This window comes from Salarias fasciatus, chromosome 11 (genome assembly GCF_902148845.1).
Source record: "Salarias fasciatus chromosome 11, fSalaFa1.1, whole genome shotgun sequence".
In the NCBI taxonomy this organism is placed as follows: Eukaryota; Metazoa; Chordata; class Actinopteri; order Blenniiformes; family Blenniidae; genus Salarias; species Salarias fasciatus.
The window spans coordinates 24231444-24258136 of NC_043755.1; the positions used below are offsets into that span (position 1 = coordinate 24231444).

General features: G+C 47.4%; 1 protein-coding gene across 1 annotated transcript; it reads left to right on the forward strand.

The window, feature by feature from the left end:
- The first annotated feature begins 39 nt into the window (after positions 1-39).
- On the forward strand, positions 40-13990 carry LOC115396424 (1-acylglycerol-3-phosphate O-acyltransferase ABHD5-like). Its single transcript, XM_030102303.1, has 8 exons — positions 40-79; positions 2671-2751; positions 6654-6739; positions 7194-7569; positions 9834-9988; positions 10335-10446; positions 10581-10767; positions 11437-13990. Exons 1-8 carry the CDS (start codon positions 51-53, stop codon positions 11524-11526), a joined length of 1116 nt encoding a protein of 371 aa, XP_029958163.1. The 5' UTR covers positions 40-50; the 3' UTR covers positions 11527-13990.
- Positions 13991-26693: the final 12703 nt, after the last annotated feature.

Below are 26693 nucleotides of genomic sequence, written 5' to 3' on the forward strand. Positions count from 1 at the left end.
TGGAATCGCGGCGCTGAGGTCACGTGACGCGGAGCTGCTCCGACAGCGGAATGGCAGGAGAAGAGGCGGCGAGCAAAGGGTGAGTTTTTACTCTAAAACACCGCTTTAACCTCTGTTTTTCGGCGCGGATCTGTCGCCGCTGTTGAAGAGCTTCTGGCTGCGCACGTTTCAAATGTTTTCCGCTCTTGTTTCGAGGTTTAACGAGTTGTGACACTCACGGAGTGAGTGAAGTTGAGGTAAACATCCCCTGTCCGTGCCTCTCACATGTCAACATGCAGGAGGTCCTATGAAAACCTCCAAAACTCTTAGTTGTACAACAAACATTGTGCTTTTTAAGCCCAATTTTAGTTAATTTATTTCAATAATTTGCACTTTTTTCATTTTTGAAAAGTGTCATTCTGAATTTGCTAAAATATAATTTTGTAAATATGTATGAATATGTGTATTATTGAAGATATTGATACATTTGTGATGAACTGTGCAGATCTAATCTGCGTACGAACAAAATATGACTGTTACTATACCAGACTGACTGATATGAAATGTTTTCATGCACTATGCATTCATGCTCTGCAAAATTTAAAATGACAGAATTTCAAATACGAAACAAAACTGTGAATAACCACAATTGATTTACTGAAATTGTGTCTTTAATCGGTTGCATTGTAGGAGAGATGGTCGTGTTTCCCAGCTGGTGGCTATAGAGCTGAGTCAGACACAAAAATCAAGGAATGATGTGTTATGAAATATAGAAGAGATGCATGTGTCAAATTCAGTCAGGTTTTAACAAATTTAAATTAAATCAAAACTCAAACTAACAGTGGGTGAACATGTAATTTCCATCATACTGTCTATTTTCCATATGTTGTCATTTTCTTTTTGGCCCTCTCTCAACAAGCAGTCATGAACATCTCTACCAACCCCAGACTGGAATCCTGCTGTTATAATCTGAGAGCAGTCGGGTGTTTTATTCCTATTTATTAATGCTTATTACACACAAAAAAAGCACTTTGAAAAAACAATAGACAACAGTTTATGTGAATCTTGGAATTTCATTTATTATGAGTAAAATTTGAGCAAAATGAAACAAATCAGTGCAAAAATCAAAAAAGGTATTGAAAATATTATGCAAAAAAAAAGAAGAAACATTGTCTTTGTACACTATAATGTATTTTATTTACAGTGAACCATCACAATGGTATTCCGCATAAATACGATGATATCAGTTGAAACTGACATTCCTCACAAATGAGAATCTGAATGTGAAAAGATTAAAAATGCCACATTAATGTAGTGCACTGTAGAGCTCTGGAGGGCAGCTCGCTCGCTGCAGCACTTCATGAAAGTCCAGCTGCACTGGCCTGGACCGGGGCTTGGACCGGGGTTTACAGAGAGACCAACTCTGGAGGAGTATTAAAGACGCTCATGAGGGGGGAAAAAAGTTTGAGGACAGATATGTTTATTTCATCATGCACTTTGTGAAAAAAGTTGAAATATAATGTTGAAAATGTTAAAAATGAGTCTACCTCTTTTTTCCCGGGTGGCCCTGATGCTCTCCCATACATAACACATACATATATTTGATTTTAAAATCATTTTTTGATTGAAGTTGCCTCTTTTATGTCATTTAAACTACAGGTAAATCTGAAAAATGTCAGAACAAATCACAGGAGGAAAATCAAACACTGCATCACTGAAGCTGCTGCTACATGTCGGAAAAGATCTTCCTTTATATGAAGCTGACCTGTCTGTGCGACATCGATGCTGATATATCATTTATCCCGAATGATGTTTATGTAAGGTTCCCAAAATTCCATACAGTCATTTTGTTTGCTCTTGACAGTATTTGTCAAGTCGTTCAAGTCCAACGCTCCTGGATAACTCTGTTCCATTCGCTCCATTCTTTCTGAAAAAAAAACCCCAAAACAAAACAAAAAAATAAGAGAAATGTCCTTTCCTTTAGATCCTAATTTTAGTTCACATGGGATTTCTGTTGAGTATTATTAAATTTAACTGGGTCGGAGATCAAATGTTTTGCTGTTTTCCTGAAATGTGGCTCTATGTTTATGATACATTCACGGTGATGAAGTAATTCAGAAATTCAGATTAGTAAGTCAGAGAAGATGCATTGGTTTCTGGAGAAATAGATTTTATTTGGTAAAACTCTAGACAATCTGTGTTATGAGGAGACTTGTAAGCACATGTGTGCTTGAGCATTCACAACAATTACATAAAAACAGACAGAGTAGATGTTATTGTCCCCGGGTGGAAATAATAGTTTATGGCTTCATAGACGAAGATAAAAACACCATCAGAGGAAAACAGCTGGTCATAAAACAGTCACAGACACGTCAGACAGCTTCAAGTGCTCTAATGAAATCTGCCTTTTTCATTTCCTCTCAAAATCAAGTGAGATTAAACTCCCAGGATTGTCAGGCCAGGTTCCTTCATAATCTCTGGATCCATTTCTTTTTCTGGGATTATCAATAATAATTCATATTTCCTGACATTCTGTCATGTGTGAGCGACGGATCATTTTTACCAATAGAGTACCAGCTTCCCCGTGCTGCTGACCAATCCTTCTGTCTGGATCTGGATTGGTCCTGGTCTGGGTCAGTCCAGGTCTGCTCGGACCAGGTCTGCTCAGTCCTGGTTTTCTTGTGGCTGCAGGGTTGTTCACAGAGCGCTGACCGCTGTGGGGGTCTACGGTCTGGCCAGCGGCGTCCGGGGCTACGTGGACACCACCATCAGGTAATCCTGGTTGACCCTCTTAATCCATCACACCCATCACAATACATCGCTGATTCATTCTTATCACGAGATCGTGAAGGCTAAAGAACAGAATACCAGAAAGATCTCTACTGGACGATGTAAACAAAGCACTGCTGAGTATCTCTACCCAGAACGTCACAGACCAACCAACTGATCTACGGTACGGCATCAGTTATCCTAGAGATGCTTGGCTACAAGATGAACAGCATGAGTAGCCAGAAGTCAGACCCTCCTTAGAAAAGAAGGCTAGAGGCAAAAATCAAGGCAACATGGAAAGCAGGTAGCCTCCTGACAGAACTGAACAGAGGTGTGAAGCTTAAGAAGGAACTGCCTGAGAAATACAGCAAGTTGTCCACAGCCGAGGCACTGGGGACTGAAGAGCAAAGACTGTCAGCCTGAGCTACCCCCCTAAAGAGACATACAAGAGAAGTGGAAGCCAGGAGGATAAACATCATTCTCCAACAATCCAGCAAAGGTATCCTCTCAAAGAGGTGCCACACAACACCAATGCAAAGTGGCTAGCAGACCTACAAGTAGAACTCTGCAACCTCCTAGAACAAGAACCAGTAGTCATCACAACAGCAGACATCCAGAAAAAAAGTGGCAAAAATGGAGAACTGGCCAGCTCCAGGTCTTGACAGGATTCACACCTACTGGCTGAAGAAGCTACCTGCACTCCATGAAGGCCTGGCAGCCCAAATAATCCAGCTGCCAAGAGAACGGAACCACCCACAGTGGTTGACCCAAGGTCCAACGGTCCTTATCATGAAGAACCCCCCAGAAGGGAACAATACCGTCCAACTACCGGCCTGTAACCTGTCTCAGCACCACATGGAAACTCCTACCTGCATCATAGTGGCTAAGATGAACAGGAACATGGAACAATACATGAGCAGAGCAGAGAAAGGAATTGGCAGTAACAGCAGAGAAGCCAAACACCAGTTACTGATCGACGGGGTAATTGCACAAGACTGTAAGACCAGAAACTCTAACCTGTGCACTGCCTGGATTGATTACAAGAAAGCCTATGACTCAATGCCACAGGGATACTGGAGTGCTTGAAACTGTACAACATCAACAGGGAACTGAGAACCTGCCTGGGAAACTCAATGAAGCTATGGAAGACAACACTGGAAGCTAACTGGAAGCCAGTGGCAGAGGTGAAAATCAAATGCGGCATATACCAAGGAGATGCCCTGTCCCCCCTGCTGTTCTGCAGAGGCCTGAATCTCCTCAGCCAGATCATTACCAAGAGCGGCTTTGGATACCGGTTCAAGAGTGGAACAACTGTCAGCCACCTCCTCTACATGGATGACATCAAACTGTATGCCAAGAATGAGCGTGACATCGACTCCCTGATTCACCTCACCAGGATATTCAGCAAAGACATTTGGATGTCATTCGGACTGGATAAGTGTGGACGAATGGTATCTAGAAGAGGGAAGGTGATCACAACTGAAGGAGTTGAATTGCCTGAAGGGAACATAACAGATGTGCAGGACAGCTACAAGTACCTGGGGATCCCACAGGTAAATGGCAACCAGGATGAAACAGCTGGGAAGTCAGCCACAGCCAAATCCCTTCAGAGGGTGAGACCGGTCTGAACAGTCAGCTGAATGGCAAGAATCAAATCCAGGCCACTAACACATATGCCCTACCAGTAATCAGATACCCAGCTGATATCATGTCCTGGCCACTGGAAGAGATGCAAGCTACCGATAACAAGACAAGCAAACTCCTCACAATGCACGGAGGGCTTCACCTGAAGTCCAGCGTCCTGAGGCTGGACACAAAGCAAAGTGAGGGAGGCCGAGGACTGGTGAGTGTTAAAGCCACCACCCAGGAGGAAACGTCTTCCCTCCAAGAATACCTCCAGAAAATGGCTCCCATGACAACCTGCTCCGTGAATGCCTCAGACAGTGGAACCCCGTGAGGAAGAGGACTGAAGCACGGAGGCTCTAAATACCAGATCAGTAGAGGCCGGGGTGGAACACACTATACCAGACCCCAGGAGCAGACTGTGACAGGAAGCCCCTGAAACAACACATCACAGCAGGGGGCAAGATGCTGGCACGAAAGACAGACATGGAACGCCATAACCAGGTTGAGGCATAGTATCCAGAAACATATGTGCCGAGTACGGACTGGAGAACCCAGAGTCTAGATGGACAACACCCCCAAAAGTGGTGGAAAACAACCAAGCCAAGATCCTGTGGGACTTCAAGAGTCAGACTGACAAACTGGTAAAGGAGAAACATGAGAAGAGAGCAGCAGTGATGGATGCAGCAGTCCCCAGGGACAGAACAGCAGGAAGAAGGAACAGCAACAGCTGGAGAAATGCCAAGGGCTGGAAGAGCAGCTGGAGAAGATGTGGGCTGTGAAGGCAGCAGTGGTCCAGTAGTGATGGGGGCGCTAGGGGCAGGAACCCCCAGGCTGGATGCCTGGCTCCAGGAAATACCGGGAACAGCATCTGAGATCTCTGTCCAGAAGAGTGCAGTGCTAGAACCCTCAAGCTCCCAGGCCTCTGGTAGAGGACCCCGCGTCTAGGAAGGGCCACAACAGGTGTTTTTTTTTTTCTTTTAATGTGCGTGTGCCTATCCTCTTGTATTTGTGACAAACTGTGTGAAATGCCTGAAGACTCTTCCTGTACCGGTGGCCGTGTCGTTTTTACAGCTAGCTACTGAAAATGTCAGTCAGATCTAAAACACGCCCCCTTCATTTTGAAGCACTGTCATGGGAAATAAGGAAAAGTTCTTACTTTTCATTTTTCTTCCTCTGTGCAGATAAATGATTCATTTCTCCTTTATCTCAGTGTTTGTGTTGAGCTGTCAGCATGTATTCATAAGGCTGGGACTCCCCAGTGCAGTGATGTTTCACTTCATGGACGCTGCTTGGTTTTTCTAATATATCAGACATAATCATCCAGCGTGTGTGGCGTTATGAGGAGTGTGTGGACTTTAAAATCCCTCAGCTCTTTCTTCATGTTTCATTTCGACACCTCCTCGCTGAGCTTTCCTAATCCTCCGCTTTAAGAAAAAGAACATTTTCTTTCCTCATTTTCCATGCCGAATTAAGTGTACTGTGAAGTTTGGCGTCCGCAGAGCTGCCGGAGTGTTGGAGGACGGGCCGAGCAGCTGATGTCGGGGTCATGAGACGTGACGCTCGCAGAATAAACGCCCCGTTATACCAGCGGCTCCCTGTGGCGTCACTAACATCAGCCTTTATTCTGCTGCTCAAATGTTGCTGTTTCACACCTTCACAGTGGATTTTTTTCAAGTTGCAGCTTCCAGTTAGTGTGTGTGTGTGTGTGCGTGCGTGCGTGCGTGCGTGCGTGCGTGCGTGCGTGCGTGCGTGCGTGTGTGTCATAAAGAACTGAACAAACAGGAAGCGTTTGGTAAACCAGTAACCAGTTTCATTGAAGTGTTGGTAAAAGTTCAACATGACTTTATCTCTTTTCGTCTTTGTGCACGTGTGTGTGCGTGCACGTGTTTACACCTGCCACCAATGTGATCCAGTGTGCAGTGTTTTAAATGAAACTATTAAAAGAGTTAGAAAGTTATTTGTTGTTTGTGTTTCTGCTTCAAGATGCTGAAACCGTTTTTTTTTTTTCTTTCCAATATAATTTTGTATTAAATTCTGTGAAGTAAACACAGACTCTCTGGTTTAGTGGCCCAGTTCTCTGGAAATTCTGCTGCTCCCATCAGTGTGAGAAGAATAAATAGATGGTTTGAAATCAACCTGTTTTATAATACACTCTAATTTTGTCACAATATCTACATGCAGATTTTCCCCTTTGTGAGGGAGTTAGCTGTAGGTACTGATGTTTGATGGCCTGCCTGTACCGGGATCAAACCCTTCGTCATCAGTTTGTGTGGTTTCAGGTGGTGCTGGATCCCAAACTGGCTCCCTTCCTGGTGTCCCACCTCTCAGAAAGACCTGCAGGCTGCAGAGACCCGGATGCTTCGATGTGAGTCGTGCTCAGATCCGCAGACCAAACTGTCGAGTTGGTCGATGATTGTGATGATCAGCTTATTTGAAACAGAAAATCAGCACGATGTGTTAGCCGTCACATGTTATGATCATGTTCAGTGTTCAGTGGGAGTTTCTTGGTTCAGATTGTGGGTTCCTGGACCGGGTCGGAGTGGACCACCGGCTGTGTGTGGAGGAACAGAGATTCTAGTGTTTTGGTTGCTTCACTTAAGACTTTGTAGGAATTCGGTTTCAAAATGTGCGTTCAGGAAGCTGCAGACGGAGCGATCGAGGAAAAGGAACAGAAAGTGAAGAACCCGGGGTCGGTGGAGGAAGTGTTTCAGGAAGGAGGAGGAATCCAGATTCCTCGAAGCTCAGATGAGGAAGAGTGAGGTGTTTCGGTCAGGGTCCTTTAAGTTCCTCTTCCTCCCCTCCTCCCCCTCTCTCTTCAGGCGTCAGCTGTTCTTTCACCAGACACTTCATCCCGGTCTCCAACGGCTGCCAGCTGTGGACCCTGGCCTGCGGCGGAGCCGGGTCCCGGGGGAAGACCCCCCTGGTCCTGCTGCACGGCTTCGGAGGCGGCGTGGGCCTCTGGGTGCAGAACCTGGACGCTCTGTCTCGGGGCCGGCCCGTCTTCGCCGTGGACCTGCTGGGCTTCGGCCAGAGCTCCAGACCCCACTTCTCTAAAGACCCCCGGCGGGCCGAGGACCAGTTCGTGGAGGCCGTGGAGCAGTGGAGGGCCAAAGTGGGCCTGGAGTCCATGATCCTGCTGGGACACAACCTGGGAGGATACCTGGCGGTGTCGTACTCCATCAGACATCCAGGCAGGTGGGTGCAGCTCAGAGGGCTGGACTCATTTAAAGGGGATCTGTCTGTCTTCCTCTGGTGCCCATGTGGCTGATCCCGGTGCTTTTCACATAATAATAAAAGCCAACAGCTGAGATAAATCCGAAGCCACCAGCAGATGATACTTTCTAGATCTTATTGAAGGTTGTTATTTTTAAAGATATTTTTAAATCGGCAGCGATTTTATGAGTTTCAGTGGAGTTTTCTGGCCTGTTTAATTTGGATGCACAAAACAGAAATGCATCTTTATTTTCCATTCAATGAAAGCGGTGGTGACCGCTGTCGTGGTCAACGGTGCTGCTCACCTGCTCACCTCACTCCTTAGTATTCTGTCCATATTTGATAAACTGTTCCTAAACCTGTTCCTAAATAGGTTGAGAATGAATAAATGAAATAAATGGTATTTAACACACCAGTGAGGATCAAGCTGACTGTTTAAATGTGGAGTCATCCTGGAGAATTGAATTGTTCCCTCTTGAGTCTGGAGAATGAGGCAGCTGCATTCTCCTCCCAGCCTCGTTGCCTTGTTTTCATTGGCTGGGCGATGCATGAAGCAACATCAGACCGTTCCTCTTTAATCCGTCTTGTCTTTGCCAAGGACCCGGCAGTCGTACCACCCAGCCATCACCATTTCCAGGAGATATGTGACCGGTTAAGCAAACTGGTATGCATATCAACCAGAAAGAGTCAGGTTCACGCCCCACTAGCCCCACTAGCCCCACTAGCCCCAGTCACCACTGATGGAGAGGAACTGGAGGGCACTGAAGGTCTCACCGGCCTCAGAAGCCTTAAGTGGTCACGGTGGTTCCCATGAAGAGAGTCTGAGCAGAACCAGAGGAGCCTTCAGTCGGGTCTGTAACATCTGGAAGTCTGAACAGTACAGCCTGAAAATAAAGATCAGGCTTTATAACAGCACTTCCTCTGTAAGATCTGCGTCCTCTCCTGACACAAGATCACAAATGATGATGGACAATATGAATGTGACTCTTGAAATCAGGAATAATCTCAGGCTGCGATGGTTTGGTTATGACCGACGGATGCCCAATGACAGGATTCCAAGGTCTGGAAGAGTTGGACTCCGAATGGAAGGAGGAAACAAGGCCAAAACCCACCTGGCGAAGGACTGTAAGGGTCATGGAGTCGAGACAAAGCTCAGGACGAGGTCGGGTGGCAGAGAGAGGTTTCACCGACAGGATGAAGCGGTTGAGTGAGATAAAGACCAAACTCTTGAAGGAAAGTTCCTTTAAACGCTACTGTTAAATGAGCAAAACATACAATCCCCAAATATCCATTGGAGTTTGACCGGTATGAGAGAACCTGGCGGTGTGGAGCAGTGGCTCCAGCTGCCACAGTTCACTCACCAAGGTGTCTTCAGACCATGATAACAAAGTGTTTCTCCCCAGATTCTTCTCCAAGTCTTCAGTTTTCCCCGAGGATGGTTTGATAAAGCGACTCGACTGTCCCTTATCGGCCCTCCTCATCAAAAACACAGAAAAATCCCCGGCCCTCTTATCTCAGGCTCAAAAATGGCCTTTAAGTCACAACACTTTCTTATGTTAGCTGTGCCTACTGTTCAGCTGGCTGCCTGGAGACAAATCCCGATGCCCATTTTCACCATTAAAACCAATTCGTACCGTGCCCAATGTGAGGCCTTCAAATGTATCTGCCAGGGAGAGTCCTCACTTTAGTGTTCCCAGAATACAGAGTGAAAACCGTTCATTCACAAATGAGTAGCAGAAGAGACAGAAGCTCTGTGTTGAGCAGATTTACTCGAAGCACGTCGTCATTATGAAAACAGCTTTTCATCAGATTTATCTTCTTAAATCTCAGAAACTCTGTTTAGCTCCTACTCAAATATGCTTTATTCAACTTTAAAGCTGAAAGGCTCCTCTCACCAGAGACTAGGAGAGGAAACATGAAGGGTTAGCTGGCATTCACAGATGGTCACTGAGGATGGTGCCTGGACCAGGTGGAGGTGAGACTGACTCCAACAAAGTGACCAGGAATTCGGTTTAGATGACATTGTCTCTCCTACCACTTTCTCATGGCTTCTCAACCATTTCCATCTTGTGTTTTGGTTTTATTTTTGCTGTAATGAAGCAACCTGTTGTTTGAGTCAAAGTGGTTTCGAGGGTCTTCTTTAACCAGTCCTTCGTGCATGATCAGACCTGATCCCTGGTACTGGTTTGGGTATTGGTCCATCCTTCGTAGCAGGAGTTGAATATGTTCCTGCTCCTGCTCTGCAGAGTGAAGCACGTGATCCTGGTGGAGCCGTGGGGTTTCCCCGAGCGTCCGGACTCATCGGAGGCCGACCGGCCCGTCCCGGTGTGGATCAAAGCCCTGGGCGCCGTGTTCAGCCCCTTCAACCCGCTGGCCGGCCTGCGACTGGTGGGACCGCTGGGTGAGACCGGACGGGGGTGGGGAGGGGGAAGTGCTGGCGACACAAACTCTAATGAGACTGGACGGAGTGGCAGAGCGGAGTTTGGTTGGTGCTGTGGCACAGCCAGCCGGGATGAGAGCAGAGCTGCAGTAAAGGATTAGAAAGTGTGATGGGAGCAAGACCATGGGGGTTTGTAGGAAAACACTCATTGGTTTATTCATTATCAATGTGAATTTAACTGGGATCAATATTGAATTAAAACTCTCAGAAACGTTTGAGGCTAGCAATATAAATAGTCTGATCTAGCAAAACAATGATATAATGAGTGAATATAATGTCGGTTGACAAACTGGTGGTCCTCCTGCAGGTCCGTCTCTGGTCCAGACCTTCAGACCCGACCTCAGGAGGAAGTTCACCTCCATGTTCACGGACAACACGGTGTCGGAGTACATCTACCACCTCAACGTGCAAACTCCCAGGTCTGCCGCTTCCTGCCCCCGTCTGTCGCTTCCTGCCCTGTCTGCCGCTTCCTGCCCCCGTCTGCCGCTTCCTGCCCCCGTCTGCCTTCCCTCCCTGCTCATCACTGTCTTCATTCTTCCGGGTTCCTCCTCAGTGGAGAGGCGGCGTTCAAGAGCATGCGTGGCGAGTACGGCTGGGCCAAGAGGCCGATGCTGCAGAGGATCCACCGGCTGCGACCGGACGTCCCGCTCACCGTCGTCTACGGCTCCCGGTCGAGCATCGACTGCGACGCCGGCGGTGCGCTGAAGGAGCTCAGACCTTACTCCCACGTGGAGATCATGGTACGTTCTTACAGCTCCCTGTGTCAACCGTCAAACCTTCAGTCAGAGCTTTTCCAGTTCTGCATCCGTCCACGACTCTGTTCGAACTCAGGAGCGCAGGTTTCAGTCTGGACCTGCAGGTTTTGGCTCGACGCCTTCAGAGTTGATGTGCCTTCATGGTTCACGGAGAATAGAGAGATTACTGCAGTGAAGCACGGTGGCGGCATCATCATGGGCTTCTCAGGAGAAGGAGGATGTGCAGCGTCTGGGAGGATTCAGAGCACGGCGTGAAAGACATGAAAAGGCTTTTCTGAATTCATGTTTCCACGACAACGCATTCAGGTGAAGACATCGTGCATCGTGACATCGATGCCTGGAGATTCTGAAAATTTCAACTCTGTCTCCATGGAAACTTAACCAAGCAAACAGCAGTGCCACCTGGTGGCCTGATGTGCTAACTGCACTGTTTTCGGGACATCGTCTTCAAAACGCTGCCAGGTGAACCTGAAACTTTTCTGAAATGAAAATGCAAACATGATGAATTTTCAGTTGAAACGTTGTCGTGTAAACGAGACCTCAGACTGTCCGACGTTAGCTAAACTGGCTACATGTGCATAAAGTGGAGCTGTGGAGGGAGAACGACGGCCGGCCGGGTTCTGCTTAATGATCTGAGGTTTGGTTCCCCTGCAGACGATCCGCGGCGCCGGGCACTACGTGTTCGCCGACCAGCCCGAAGACTTCAACCAGAGGGTATCGCAGGTGTGTGAGACGGTGGACTGAGCGGCGCTGTCCCGGGCCGGGAGCTCCCCGGTCTGAACCCCTCTGGTCTGGAGCGTGTGCACACGCTGCGCCGGCGGTGAGAGAACAAGTGAGCGGGCGAGCGAGCTGACGTTCTGTCATCTGACGGCTGAGTCAGGCCTCTTCCTGGAATCCTGCTCAATACGTCCTCTGACTCCTCCACCTCCACCAAACCCACTAGAAAATGTCATTTCCCAGCAGAGCCTGCAGGCCCGGAGCACATGCCTGCCTCTCACAAGAACGGCCTCTTTGACATGCAGCCGCCCTCTCAGCCCAGCCGCCCACATAGGAGGTATTATATGTCGCTAATTTATGATGATATTGGTATTAGTTGGGAGTAATATTGAACAGGGGGGGCCGGGTTCCGCAGCGTCATGTGTTTCTCTTTGCGGTTTTCCTGAACGACGCAGACGGAAGTATAACTTTCAGCACGCAGAACGACGCCGTCAGCATCAGGAAGCAGCCGTTCACATTGATCCACCTCATGATAGCCTGCTTCACAGCGTCCCAGACGATCTTTTCCGGTTCTTTTAACCCGTTTGGCTCCTCAGGAGTAAATTTTTTATCACTCTAAATGTCAGTGTGAAACAGCTGGAGCTTTATGAAATGGTAAAATGTGGATTTCACTGATCTTTTTGCCTCAAAAACTGCACTGATCCTTGGTTAAAAACAGACATGCAGTAGGCGTGATGAGCTGTTTTTATGCCTTCTCACTACAATAAGAAGTTCGTATTCAAAAGAAGCTTTCTTGGTGTTTTTTCCTGAACCGGAGTTGGCAACAACATGATGCATTGTGGGATTTAACCAAGCACATGAAGGAGATGAAATGAGAAGCGATCAGCAGTGCCCCGCCACTGAGAGGTCAGGTTTCTCCGCCTGTGGTTCTCCACCGGGGATCTTCACGGATCCTCTTACACAGAGCGTCCCCCGGAGTCCGGATATCTCCTCCAGGACGCTCGTTTTCACACACCAGCAGAACATGTGAGATGAGAACAGCCTCTAAATACTTTGATCTCTTTTTGTTTAGTGCAGGGGTGCCCAACATAAGGCCCGCGGGCCCAAACTGGCCCGCATGAGGCTCCAGTCCAGTCGAACTCAGGGAGAGTTTATAGAAAAAAGCATGAAGCAACAGCGAGAGAAGCTTTTTTTTTTCCACTGGGTTTCTGCAGCAGAAGGTTGATTAACATGGCTTCATGTTGACACTGTCGTTCTTTTCTTTTCAATTGTTTGGTTTTGTGGAAATGTAGATATTTTCATCGTCTTCTGAACCACAGCATGGACAAAGCTTCAGGTCTAAAGCTTGTTCTTTATGGCGCTGCTGTACTGGTCCGGCCCACTCAAGAGGAACTTCAGCTTCACGTGACCCAAAACCAGAAGGTTCAGGGCGAAGATGCTTGAGAGCATAATGGAAAAGTTTATATTTAGTTTATGTTTTCAAAACAACTGGAAAAACAGCCTCAAATTTATATTTTAATTTTAGCATTAATCCATTTTGACAAAGTTTTCTGATACAAACTTCAGCCAGAAAGTCATGTGCTTGCAGTGTTATGCAGATTTAATGCATGTTATTTACATATTCGCCCTCAGAGTGTTGAAGGTCACTGATTCTGCTCACATCTCAGTTCTGTCTCCTTTACTCATGAAAGCTCATCAGGCAGGGCCGGTTTTGGCCCTCGGACCACACGTTTGAGACCCCCACAGTGATGTTGAGGGTGTGCTGGAGGAGCAGGCTGGTTTTCCTTCTGTTAAAGTTTTACCCAGGAGTGACCGATGGGCCTGAAAAGAGGTCACTTTAATACTCAATCGGCTTTAAGATGATGGAAGTGGAGGCGACTTCATTCCACTGACGTGAGGAATTCAGATTAACTGATCGTGTTCTCCAGAGACGCACACTGACTGAGTTTTGCTCCATTTTTTAAAACTGATTGTTAATGTGAAGACTGAAGACCCATTTCCACGACGTTTCAAGTGACAAAGCATGATTATTTTGCATTTTCGTTTCAGTAAGGTTTTTCGTTTACATAGCATTTTGAGAAGAAGATGCGTTTCCAAAGGATGGAATTAGCATGTTGAGCCAAGAGAGCCACACACACACACACACACACACACACACACACACACACACACACACACACACACGCTGCAGAGAACAAAACGTTTTAAACATTAATGGGAGAACATCTACTCCCTCATTTACTATGGCAGATGCATGGTAGCAGTGTTTCAGAAAAGTTGCATTTCCCTTTGTTTCTGCAGAACCTGAGCAACAATAAAAACTTCCAGGTTTTCCAAAAGGTTTCCAGCCTCTCAGAGCAACACTGTCGTGTAAACTGACCCCAGAATGAGAGTTCTGCGTTTCACTTGTGTCACGTCGACGTGTGTTTAGTCTTGCACAGTTTCTCCTTTGACTGTTTTGCTGTCATGTCATGTACAAATGAAATAAAACACTCGCAGTATTTTGACTCTACTGCCTTCTGTTTTTTAATTGCGGGCTTGCGGGTTCAATCCCACCTCGCCCTGTATGTACGTAGAACGACAACGAGCCACCATGGCTGTGAACCACTTCGAAACTGCTGAAGCAGTGAAAGAAATCCATTTGACTCCTTGCATCATGTAAACCTGTTCCCACACCTTCAGCTCCTTGTTTCAGAGCAGCAGAGTCAATATTTCTCTCCTGCTGTCAGCTCCTCTGCATGCAGCAGAGAAAAATGACTCCTATTGCATTAGTGTCAGCGCGCGGTAGTTCCCTGTCCTCGCCACCAGAGGGCACTCATGTGTAGAGGTCCAGCTTCTCTCCATTCATTCCCACCTTCTCGCCTGTTAGGGGTCGCGGATGGAAAAGTCACATGACAGCAGATCCTTTTTTCCACACTGGCAATTACCAAAAGACTGTCTGGGGGGGGGGGGGGGGGGGGAGCTTGTCCAGCTTGTTGTTAAATTGTCCCAGAGGGGCAGGCTGAGTGGACAGAGGGTGTAGAGTGTTTAACCCTTCATCCTCCTCCTCCTCCTCCTCAGACTTCCTGTCTGTTTTCCCTTTTTGTTTTTCGCTTTACCCCTGGATCAGGAGCACCGCCATGCCTCCACCAGCAGCCGTTCTGCATGTCAGAATGTTGCTCCATCCAGTGTGACCGGCGCCGCACGTGGAAATGCATCCGCCCACTCCAGACCGGAGGAGCTGCAGCTTATCTGCGGCATTAGTTGGATGTGGAGCAATTAGCCGGGAGCACACCTCGGGGCGGCGGCCGCAAAGCCCCAGTAATGCCATCCTCCCCCTGATGGGAGACCATTAAACACAGCGTGGCAGGGCGGGGCCGCCCCGGACCCCGAGAGTCACTCCGCTCACCGAGAAAATCCCTCCGATGAAGCACAGCATTGATCAGCAGAGCGGAAGGCTTTCAAACAAGTGAGGGGAGAGGAAGAGGAGCAGCAGCAGCATCAGGTCCTGATGAAGACTGAGGAGGGAACCGAGGAGCAGGTGAACACCTCTCAGAGCGCAGTCTGACCATCTGTCTTTATTTTCCTCAGCTGATCAGATAATATCTTCACCATCAATCACAGCCAGGCAGTGCAGAAGCATCAAGCTGGTTCAGTCGCTCAATCATCAGCCGACGTCGTCACCAAGACGAACACTGAGACCTGAGACCTCCACGAAACCTGAGACCTCCACGAAACCCGCAGGATGTTTATCAGCAATCCATCCATCCATCCATCCATCCATCCATCCATCCATCCATCCATCCATCCATCTGAATGTCTTAAATGTACAAACTACTTATAAGTCACACACTAAAACAGTGAAGAATTGCTTTAAATATGGTGAAATGGCTAAAATTCCTAAAAACACAAAAAGCTTTGCAGCTAAACTGGATCTGACAGCTGAAAAACGGTTAGAATATTAAAAAAAAAAAATCAAAGATCTGGAGAACGTGAGGCAGACGATGACCAGACCAGAGTCCAACAGGAAGACCTTTGAAGGTCTTGGTGGAATGGGTTTGGTCTGCACCCGGTGCTCCTGTTCTGTTCACACTTATAGCAGCTGGGGAGCATATTTAGAAGAATCCTGAACTTGTTGACCTTTAATCAGACTCTTTGAAAGGTCTTAGACTCTTTAAAACAGACTCTTGGTCTTCAGGCCTTTTAGAATAAAACCCAGACTCTGAAACTAATCTGTTTTTAAGTCTTAAAGGGGCTGTATCATGCTTTTTTAACTAGTTCAAACCCTAGAAATGGAATTAACATGGTAATAGATTATTTTTGGCGCTAAGGAAAAGTAATTTTGTGTGAAATAAAAGATTTTCTGGGCTAATTCTGAAACCCGGAAGACAAAACGCTCCGTTTCACTGAAGTCCCGCCTCTCCCCCTGTGGACTTTGACTGACAGCTACTTCAACCAATCAGCGCTTCAAAACAAATACGCTAGCTAGCTTTAGCTCTTTAGCTCTCGCTTTTCTACACGCAAAAACGTCTTTTCCTGTGAGAAACTCACCAAGCGCAGACCCTCCAGACCCTCCAGACCCTTCAGACTCTTGCTCTTGCTTGACTGTTGCTTTCAGACGATGGTCAAAGTTTATCCTCGAAATCGGAGTTACAAAAAGCAGCAACGCTGATTGCTGAGGGCCTGCGGGAGGGGGCTGAGGGGAGCCATCTTCAGAGTGTGACGTGAACGTGGGAAAACAGAGCGTTTTCACGGGTACGGGAGGGGCTGCCTCTCTGAGCAGCACAAATACTGGGAAAGCTTAAACACGCAGGCACGAAGGAAAAAAATGCTTTGGGGTGTTTTAGGTGAGTACAAAACTATATGACAAGGTTAAAACATACAAAAAGTGAATTTTGCATGATACAGCCCCTTTAAGTCTTCATGAAGTTGAAGAAATCTTAAAACTTATTCAAACCAGAGGGTTACTGGTTAACCTCACTTATAACTAACCCTAACCCTACCAAGACAGACCTGAACGCTCTCAACAACAAATGATTAAAATACTTGAACTCCTACTCTTAGATCTAAACTTCCTGAACTCAACTTGAACCTTTCAGACTGAGAACCGGTTAAACTTCGGCTGGTTAAACCAAATCCAGGCCCCGTTTACATGACGATTCAAATGAAAAGCTTCGGTTTTGTTTTCATTTCAGAAAAGTTTCACATTGACATGGCTACTTTTTGAAAACGATGTCCGGTTACTCAGGAAACTGAAGAAACCCTGAAAACAATGGAATTAGCATGTTGTGATCCGCAGTAGCAACACTTCAGAAAAAGGGGCATATCCCATAATTTCCATGGAAACAGTGTTTTCAAAAAGTTCCACCTTGCGAGATGTTTTCATCGAGTTGCCTTTTCGGTGACTCCACAGGCCACTGCCAACCAAACAGACGCCCAAACCGCAACAAAAGTTTTCAGCAGATACATAGAAACATTCGTTCGTTATAAACGTGTATACCTAGACGTGTGCAGGAAATAGAAAACCAAAGAATTCAGCACTGAACTGAAGAACCTCGTTCTCCTGGACAGACGTGTTTTCGGGATGAGTAACTGCTGAGACTGTAGAACTGCGAGTAAATACAACCATGATGCAGCATGACAACAGAACACGACGTGGATCCATTTCAGAGGTAGACAGGAAGCAGGAAGTGGTCGATGGAAGAGCACCTCTTCTTCTCTAAAAGCTTTGCTCATGGGTACATTTTTCAACAAATTCGCCAGAGTCAGCTGGGAGGTTCCTCCGTCCTGTGATGGACCGTTGGGACAGGCACCTGGAACGTTCCTGTCTGGACACCACGCTCTGTCCGTCCCTGGTGGACGACGGTCAACAGGAGTTGTGAGCGCTCTGCCTGTCAGGCTCCCATCGGCTGAACCTGCCGTCTGTAACGAAGCGCCGGACGGTGATCGTGTCCTGATACGAGCGAGCAGAGGAGGTGGAGGGCGGCAGCGGAGGAGAGAGACCTTTACTCGGAGCACAGACCAGGCCGTGCCAGACCGGGCTCGTCTCGTCTGGGTTGCTAGGAAACCAGCAAGGCGCCTGATCTAATTTATTAAACTCAGCCTCTTGCCTCCTCTGTATCTCTCTCTTTCTCTTCCTGTGTCTGTCTGGCTCGCTCACTTTCGGCCTCCATGCTGCTTTCCCTATCTGCCGTTATCTTTCCCACCCTCTAAGGAGCTTATCTCCCTCCTCACCCCTCCTCTCCTCGCTCTTCCTCCGCTGCTATTAGGCGCTCCCCAGCTTCCTCCCAGTGTACGTGGCTGTATCTTCCCTGAGCTCTCTCTCCTTCCCATCCTCCCTCCATCTCAGACGCTCTTTCTTTTTCCTTCTCCTTCTTCTCCCAGGCTGCCGCGGCTCCTTCGCCACCCCCATATCTTCCTGGCCGAGCCGGCAGTGCCGCCCTCGGGCGAGCCAGACCTTCTGCGACTTCGCCGAGCAGCACTCAGAACACGGGGCTCCTGTAAACACCGGCACAGCGGCGCATTACCATTTAGACTGGGACTCGGGCTCTTCTCTGTCCTCTGGATTCATAAATGTTGATGCAGCAGCCCTCCTGCTCTCAAGCACTTTGCTCTGCTTATTGGCTGAATTATTCAGACGCCGCCATCGCTATCTTCAACCCGATCGATGATCTTACACATTCCACATGATCAATACAGGAGCGCGTTTTACACAGGATGCTTCGGAGTGCTGATGCCAGAGAATCAAAGTGTTTTTTGTTTCCAGATGAGAACTTAGTGAGTGTAAGTCAAATTCCAGCATGTCAGTGTCTTCAGTACACATCTCGCGTCCGTGGAGACGTTCTCTGAGGTTTGCTGGATTTTTCTCTTCAGGAAGGGATTTCAGTTTGGCCCAGAGGTTTGAAATGAGGCCAGAAGTCACTGCTGATCGCTGTAGTTTCTCCTCTGTGTTGCTGGAGGTCAGGTTTGTCTCTTTGTTGTCTCTAAAGCACCAAACATCCTGACTTTAAGCCTCGTTCTCACAATTTTCACCACTTCAACAGCCTCCAAAGCACCTTTTCACTGACTTTCACCCAAACCACCCATGACAGCTGCCATGCCAGACACTAAATTCATCCACTGGGAGCAATTCTGGGTTCAGCGCCTTGCTCAAGGACACTTTAACATACGGACAACGCACGACGGGGGACTGAACCTGAAAGACAACCCGCTCTACCACCTGAACCAGACGTCCCTATTCGCTGTCTCTCGCTGCAGGACACACTTCTCTTTTCCTCACCACTTCAGTGCGTTCACCACCTCCCCATCCAGAAGCAGAGAAGCAGCCCCGCAGCATGATGATGCCTCTGCCGTGCTCTACAGTGGAAAGGCTGGGTGACTTCATTTACTTAGAGAATTCGGGTTTGATTCCCTTATTTCCTCATGATCGTATACTGTATATCGTATATTGTAAACGAACCACAGACTGCAGCAGTGGACGGTTGGAACGGTGGAACCTCACTAATCCTCTGAGGACTTTGCTATTTTCTCCTTTTTTTGTTGCGCCTGGACGTTTTGAGATAAACTGCATGTGAAACCTTCACCCTGTGATGCATAATCATGAATTACAGTTGATCTGAATATGTATGAAGCTCCAGACCACAGCATCACCCCAGGACCCGTTTCTGAGAAGGTTCTCTCCACCAAAACTAACAGAAACACAGTCCAGAAATATCACTTACCATTAAACAGCTCATCAAAACTTTACAGTTTATACTACATATTGAATCACCCGGAGCAGACGGCTGCCCTGCAGGGCTTTATGAAGAATCATGGCCACTTTTCACAACACCAGTATTAAAAATGAGTCAAAATAAAGCCATACCTCGTAAGTATTTCAAAGCTTGAGCAGCCTTTCATCGCCCTCGCACACCTATATTTAGTAACATGAGGCTCACATCAAACCAAAAAGTAGGGGCATCATTTTTCTAAATCACATCTAAGATATATCTGTATATTTATTGTTCTAATACCGTGACATAAACCATGGTAGGCAGTGGAAAATAAATCCGCTTCTGATTGATTATCGCTGCTTTTCGGCAGATCAGATCGACGCTGACATGAGTCATCGCACTACTGCCGAGTGTGGGGTTGTCTCTCTCTCTCTCTCTCTCACACACACACACACACACACACACACACACACACACAGCCCTTTGTGTCTGTCCTAATTGTGCTTTGCTGTGATGAAATGGAGAAGATGTGCAGAGCGACATGGGAGTTTTCCCGTCTTCGTCCTGGTCAGCTGAGGGTGGGGGTGTTGGGTGGATGTGGTGGTGGAGGTCACGGTTATTTCCCGATCACTCTGCTAGGATTACAGTCAAGTCGGCACCAATCCAAGTCGGCCCTGCCCAACTCGGCCCTGCCCCCGGGATACAGTCAAGTCGGCATCAAGCCAAGTCGGCCTCGCGGGGGGGCGGGGTGTGGGGGGGAGGGGGAGGTGTGGGGGGGCACATGATCATGTGATCATGTGATCAGATCATGCAGCTTCAGTCTTCCGAGGTTTCCACTGATAGGGTAAAAATAAATTAATTGTACTGGCTGACCAAACGTCAGGGGTGGAGACCATGACAATAAAATTATAATGCAGGCGACTGCTTTGATCAGGCAGCGTTCCGCGAACGCTGCCTGATCACATGATCTGGTCACATGACCAGACAGCCGCTCATGCTGCGCGCTCATAGCTAAGCTACTTGTTTCAAACAGAAAGTCAAACATGAAGCTCCAGGTACATCATCCACCTCTAACCTGTCAGTCACCATAGTCACACAGTTTGTCCTCCAGTCCCCCCGCCTGCTACGTGAGGAGAAGCGGCGCACGAAAAAAACCGTGCAAATCGTCACGCCGTAGCAGACATCATGATTAAAAAAAGGAGGCTTTTGGCCGAGTTGATAAGCAGCTTACAGTCAAGTCGGGACCGACCAACTTGGCCACTTGAGAGCAACCCCCCCCCCCGCGAGGCTGATTTGGCTTGATGCCGACTTCACTCGGTGCCGTCTTGACTGTATCCTGGGGGCGGTGCCGAGTTGGGCAGGGCCGACTTGGATTGGTGCCGACCTGACAGTATCCCACCCTGCTGCACTCCCTGTTGGCCTGAGCAGAGTGAGCGTGGAGTCGGCTCGGTGACGCGGCAGATGGGCGAGGCGTGGGATCACCGGGGGGGGGGCCGCTGTTTGGCCTGGAAGCGTCAAATGCCCAGGAATACCGGCGCCATCAGATCGCTTATTAAACCGGAATTTATCTCCATCTCCTCACCTGTTCCCTCTCAGCCAACGCCGTCTCTCCGCCTCAACTTCCCATGAATCACGGGCGCCCTGAGGATCTCCGCTGTGACAGTGTGGGACGGTGATGGAGGAGGGGAGGAAGACCCACCCACCGGTTTGGCGCCTTGAGGCAGGGGGAAACTTGAACTGAATTGGAAGTGGAAGACGCTGTGGTGTGATGGAGCTTCTTGGAGGATTTTTCTACCTCTGTTTAGTGAACGTCAAGTCCAAGTCAGACGGAACGGGTCAAAACCACGACGCTGCAAAAACTCTGACCTGACTCATTTTCACTTCATTTGATGGAGGCTACTTTAATCAGGAACAAATCTCATATTTCAGTTAGCATCGTCACCGTCTGATGAGCAGTTCCGCTGTACCTGCTGTGAATCACAAGAGTTGTGTTCTACTAATGCAGACATGTTTGATCGATGAACACAAACTCAGCGACCTGCTTCTGAAACACTGTAAATCCGGGCCGAGAGAAAGAGCACTGTTTGTTGGCGTCAGGTGAGGTCCTGCAGACACGTTGTCCAGTTTCTCACCGGCGTTTTGTCTTCTTCTTATCACGGACTGTTTTCCCAGTTTCTCTCCACGTTTGTCTTCTCTCATTACCTCTGGAACCCAGTCTGGCTGTTTTTAAAAGTCTTTAAGATGTCAGAGGAGCGGCGGCGCTGCGTTCGCTTCGTCTCATTGTGATTCCTCAGCAGCGGCGGCACGGCCGAGTTCACAGAGAACTGTCAGCCAGATTAATGAATTACTTCAGCAGACACACACACACACACACAAATGCTCTGACTGTGCATGCGTTGAGACATTTGAATTCACATCCAGGACTCGGTGGTCTTGTTCCTGTGTCGTCCCGCCGAGGCCCTCCGCTGCACGCCACTGTCACTTCCTGTCAGTTCTGATTTCATACAGACGGACCCGTGTTGTGTTTGTGGTGTGTGTTTTTGTGTGTTTGTGTTGTGTGCTGTCGGCGCGCTCACAGGACTGCAATCTCAGCCTGAATCCAACAACCCAAAAGTCCTGAACGTCACTTTACACTTCATGTTTTCAGAACAACCAGAAGAGTGGAACTGCTCTGCTGAGTCACTGCAAAGCTGCACAAGAAGAAGATCTAGTTTTTAGAAGATTCTTCCCATACAAACAGGATCTAAAACACACAGACCATCATTTCAATGCATTTGATATCATTCATTCATTCATTCATTCATTCATTCATTCATTCATTCATTCATTCATTCATGAATGAATGAATGATATCATACATGGTGTAAATATTCACCTGCAAAAACACAACCTCACAAGTTAAAGCATCATCTGTTAGCATTAAAATCAACCTAGTTCACTTTATGATGGATCTTAGTCATTGAGGTTCCATTTGTTTTAACTAACAAGACGTTATTGGAGACATTTATAGCACTAATTTATGATGCTTTGAGTCACATGTAAGAATAACTTGATTGTAATGACTTGAGATGCTAGATGTGTATAGTCATTCTACTTAATGCTTTCTATTGTGTTTAAATGGGCTTTATTGTCCTCAAGATAAGACAAAATTAATGACCCAGTATTTTGTTGTATTGTTCCACATTTCAGTGAATAAGAAAGCTTCATTAATGCAAAAATTTGTGAATTTTTGGGGGATTATTTAACAGAATGGGCTGTGAGATTTACCTGCTAGCGAGGCCATTTGCATACTTGAGTATAAAACTAGAGTGAAAATGAGGAACTGAAGAGGCAGACAGTATGTCTCTATTGAGGGATTTTAATATTCTGGACCACAGACAGTTTATCAGTCTCTATTATATACAAACTTAACAGTTTTCTGAACTATGTGACAAAATAAAACATTTTTTTATCCTCAGGGCATCTCAGAAACACCGGTCATGTTATAAATTGTTTAAGTTAAAGTCGGGAGGCCAAACACCTGTTTATGCATAATCCCTGAAATAGTGTTTGTTCTATATTAAAGTGAAACGATAGTGTTCAACCACCCTAAAAAGAGATTCACAGTTTGAGTCAAGCCAATCATGCATCAATATTTCTATTCTAAAACTGGACACAATGAAAATGTGGAGATTTTGTGATGAGTTGCAAACAGTGGAGCCGGCAGTGAAAGGCTTTTCCAGTTAATCAGATGCTGATGGAGTCTCCTGATGGAGTGTGGGCGCTGCTGGGTGGAGGAACGAGGAGCTGCTCCTCCTGCCAAGATGACTGATGGTCCTCGATATGTCTCTGAAGAGAGGAGAGGACTCCACTCAGCTGGAACCCCCCGCCGCCGCCGCCGCCACTCGGAGGGTAGCACCGCGGCGTAGGTGGACTTATGAACAGAATCAGTCAAAAGACAGTGGACGGCGATGTGGCTGGAAATCCGGGCAGCTGCTTTACAGACTGTGTTGAGAGGCTTGATTTGCTGAAAGCAAACAGACACGGCAAACAGCAGAGAGGAGCGCCGTCAGCCAGCGTGTTGGGAAAGTCTGCTCGCAGATGGAGGCTTTTTTCAGGACGGAAATAAATAGACTCAGTCCGGGATTTAGAAAGCCCTCATCTGTCGGGGGTGAGAGAAATCCACACGTAGATCAGCACTGCCGCATCCTTCAGGCGTGGCGTCCTCTCAAGTGGAAAGGCTTTTTTTAAATTTGAGGTTTCATTTCAGACATTTTTTTGTGTTTCCACGGCAGTGTTTTGAAAATGGTGACGACGTAGACGCAAACATGTAGACGTTAATACACCCCAAACATTAACAGTGGACACGGACATCCGTATGGACGGACCACCAAGCTGGATTGTTATCACGGTCGAGTCTTTGTTCCAGATGTTGCAAACAAGCAAAAAGGTTAATTTATAACAATAATGTCTCATGTTGTCACTGTTTGTGGTCCGTCATCTGGTCTGAGGTCAGCCTTTCATAAACATGCTGCTGTGACTGGAAGGCGATTCCTCTACTGGCCCCCCACAACTTTTTTAAACGTCACTATAACTTTAACGTTCTCTGTTAAACCCTTTCAATGCTGAGGGGAGATTTTCTGATGATCTCCTGACATGCTCATATTGGTCTCAGTATCTGACGTTCTTCCACTAAAATCTGGACTTCTGTACTGACAGAAGAGGCTGAGTGGAAGTCTGCTTGAGCGCCGGGTGGATATTCAGTGCATGTACACACAGAGCACCGAGGCAGTGGTCTAAATCCTGGCCGGGTTTTTCCTCAGAGGTGTCTTGATATGTGCTGATTGAGAACAAAGACAGAGAGACTGAGGCCTTAAAACCACGCGGAGCCGCAAAGCCCAGAGGATTCCTCTAATACAGTGAAGAGCCGAGCGCCCGAGGCGTGGAGGTGAGGATGGAAGGGTGACAAATAAAATCATTACGGAGTTTGGGGAACACAAGTGAGCCTGTAATTATTGATGAGGGCCCAGCAGAAAGTTCTTGATGGGGAGCCAAATACCTTAGAGCGACTTCTGCAGCCAGTGAGAATCTATTTGGAAAACTGCTCTCCTCATTGTGAGGCACTGCGGTTGTTTGCCTCGGATGTAGAGAACTCTCCAAAAACGGAGGACAGTTTGAGACTGGATATGAAATCACTGTATTTTCTGGACTATCAAGCAAGACAGAAAAATAACCCACATTCTTCCTGCTATGTCAGTGAAATCCAGCTGTGATGAGGTTTTCCTGTGGCACTGCACCGGTGTTCTCTTGTCGTACAGCGACCTCTAGTGGTCCAAATCACATGTCAGCGCTCAAAACGGCAACGTGTCCAAATCAGTCATTGGATAACTAATCAGGAGAGAGTCCGAAGCTCATCATAATGTAACCGCTGGCTAGTAGTTCTTTTACGTTTTCATTTTGGCTCAACGTTTTATGTTGTTTCAAATCAAGACACTAAAAAAGAGAAAGTTATTTTACACATTTTTAAAAATAAATTAAACACAGTTATTAATATTCTCGCAAAAACCCCATAATAATAACCGAGGTGAGCTGAGAATCATGGTGGATTCATAGTACCATTCAAAATGGCCGCCTCTATGAATCTTTCATGAATCATGCTTCACGTCAATTTTTTTCCAGCTTTAACTGAGATTTAGAAACTACTTGTCCAGATATATTATTCTGAGTGAGTAATGGCAGCTTTTAGCTGTTTTCCTCGTTAAAACAAGCAGACAGGTGCGAACTTTGAGCTTCGTATGTGCTGCAATATTTTTGTTTGGAAGCTGGATGACTGGTCAAGACTGAAAAAAGTGTGAATCATTGCGTTAGTAGTATTGAAGTATTGAGTGTTACTGTTCACACGATAAAGTTTCAAGTAAAAAGCCAACGTTTTGGATTTGTGTTTCAGAAAAGTTTCTTGTTTACACCACAACATTTTGAAAATGACGTCAGTTTCCATTGAAACCGCAGAAATGCTGAAAAGGATGCAGTTAGCATGCCAGGCCACTAGTGGGCTCTGTTCTGAGTCCAGCTCTGGTTCTGCTGTGTCTGAGGATAATCTGCTGCAGTTTAGCCACAGCGGCTGCAGTCCCTGTTAAATGCTGTGCAGCGTGTTGATGGTTATTGCTGATGAAAGAGGTTTGAGCCTTTTATTGATCCTATGATTCACTCATTCCCAATTAATGTTCATTACCAGTGATAATTACAGGCATGAAATTATTTTATGTCTAATCTATGTCTAAACTGACTTCATCCCACTAATGAGAACCTCAGCAGGTTTAAATAAGGTTTAAATGTGCTCACAATGCTGCATTAACAGTCATCACCTTCAGTCCTTATGGTCTACAGAACTGGACGAACGCCACCGCCGACGCCCTCCTGCTCAGCAGAACGAGACGCTCTCTTTATGTTCTGGGATGGATTTCCTCTTCGCCTCCACGGTGCGGTGATGGTCCGCACGGCCGTGGTCTCCTCCCGCCCGCCGACCGCCCGATGCAGCATGACAAGAGGAGGAACAGTCCGGAGGCCTCTGCTGGCCGGATCCTCAGGACGGAGAGCGGCACAGATGTCGACAAAAACCCAGAGTCTCCAGCCAGAGGAGGAATTAAGAGCCCAGTGAAAAGCATCTGGAAGAGAAAATGCATTTTTCAACACCATCCAAAGGTCTCTCTCTCTCTCTCTCTCTCTCTCTCTCTCTCTCTCTCTCTACCTTCTCGCTTCCTTCTTTCTTCTCTCAATGTGTTTTTGCACCAGTGGAATAAAATTCTGTTTGCTGCCCTGCGGATGTTGTTTGTGCCACCCACCTCACAAGGACTGCTGGTCCTATTGTACACACACACACAGAGACACACACACAGACACACACACACACACACACACACACACACACACAGGCTCAGGTACCCACAGACTGCTCGTGGCAGGCCTCGCCGCTGTGACAGGGCACGGGGAATAAATATGAAAGCGGAGGAAGGAGGGAGCAGGAGATGAATGGAAGGAAGAGAGGAGAGCTGGAAAGACTGCAAAGTGCCGGCAGCACGGCGAGAATGAATAGCAGAGGATGAGGATGGTGGATGAAGGGGGGGGGGGGGAGACAGGCAGAGGGGGAAATGTGAGTGTGGAGGAGAGAGAGAGAGAGAGAGAGAGAGAGAGAGTGTGTGAGAGAGAGAGAGATCTCACAAAATCAATGTGAAGCCAGCTGTGTCGGGTTCTGTGAAGAGGAGAGAAAACAGAGAAGTGTGTAAAAATACCCCATAACTGTGATCGGCGGCTGTCGTGTGACGACCGGGGTGGATGGGGGTGGGGGGGGGGGGGGGCTGTTATCCCGCCCGGTGCAGGTGAGGCTGTGCTCTCTGACACGTCTCCATGGCGACAGCATCGTTCACGTCGTCCCAGACACGAGCCGCCTGATCCAGTGGATCCTGCTTTCCTGGATGGACTCAGACCATTTCACCATGCTGACCCTCCGCCGCTCGCCGCCGCACC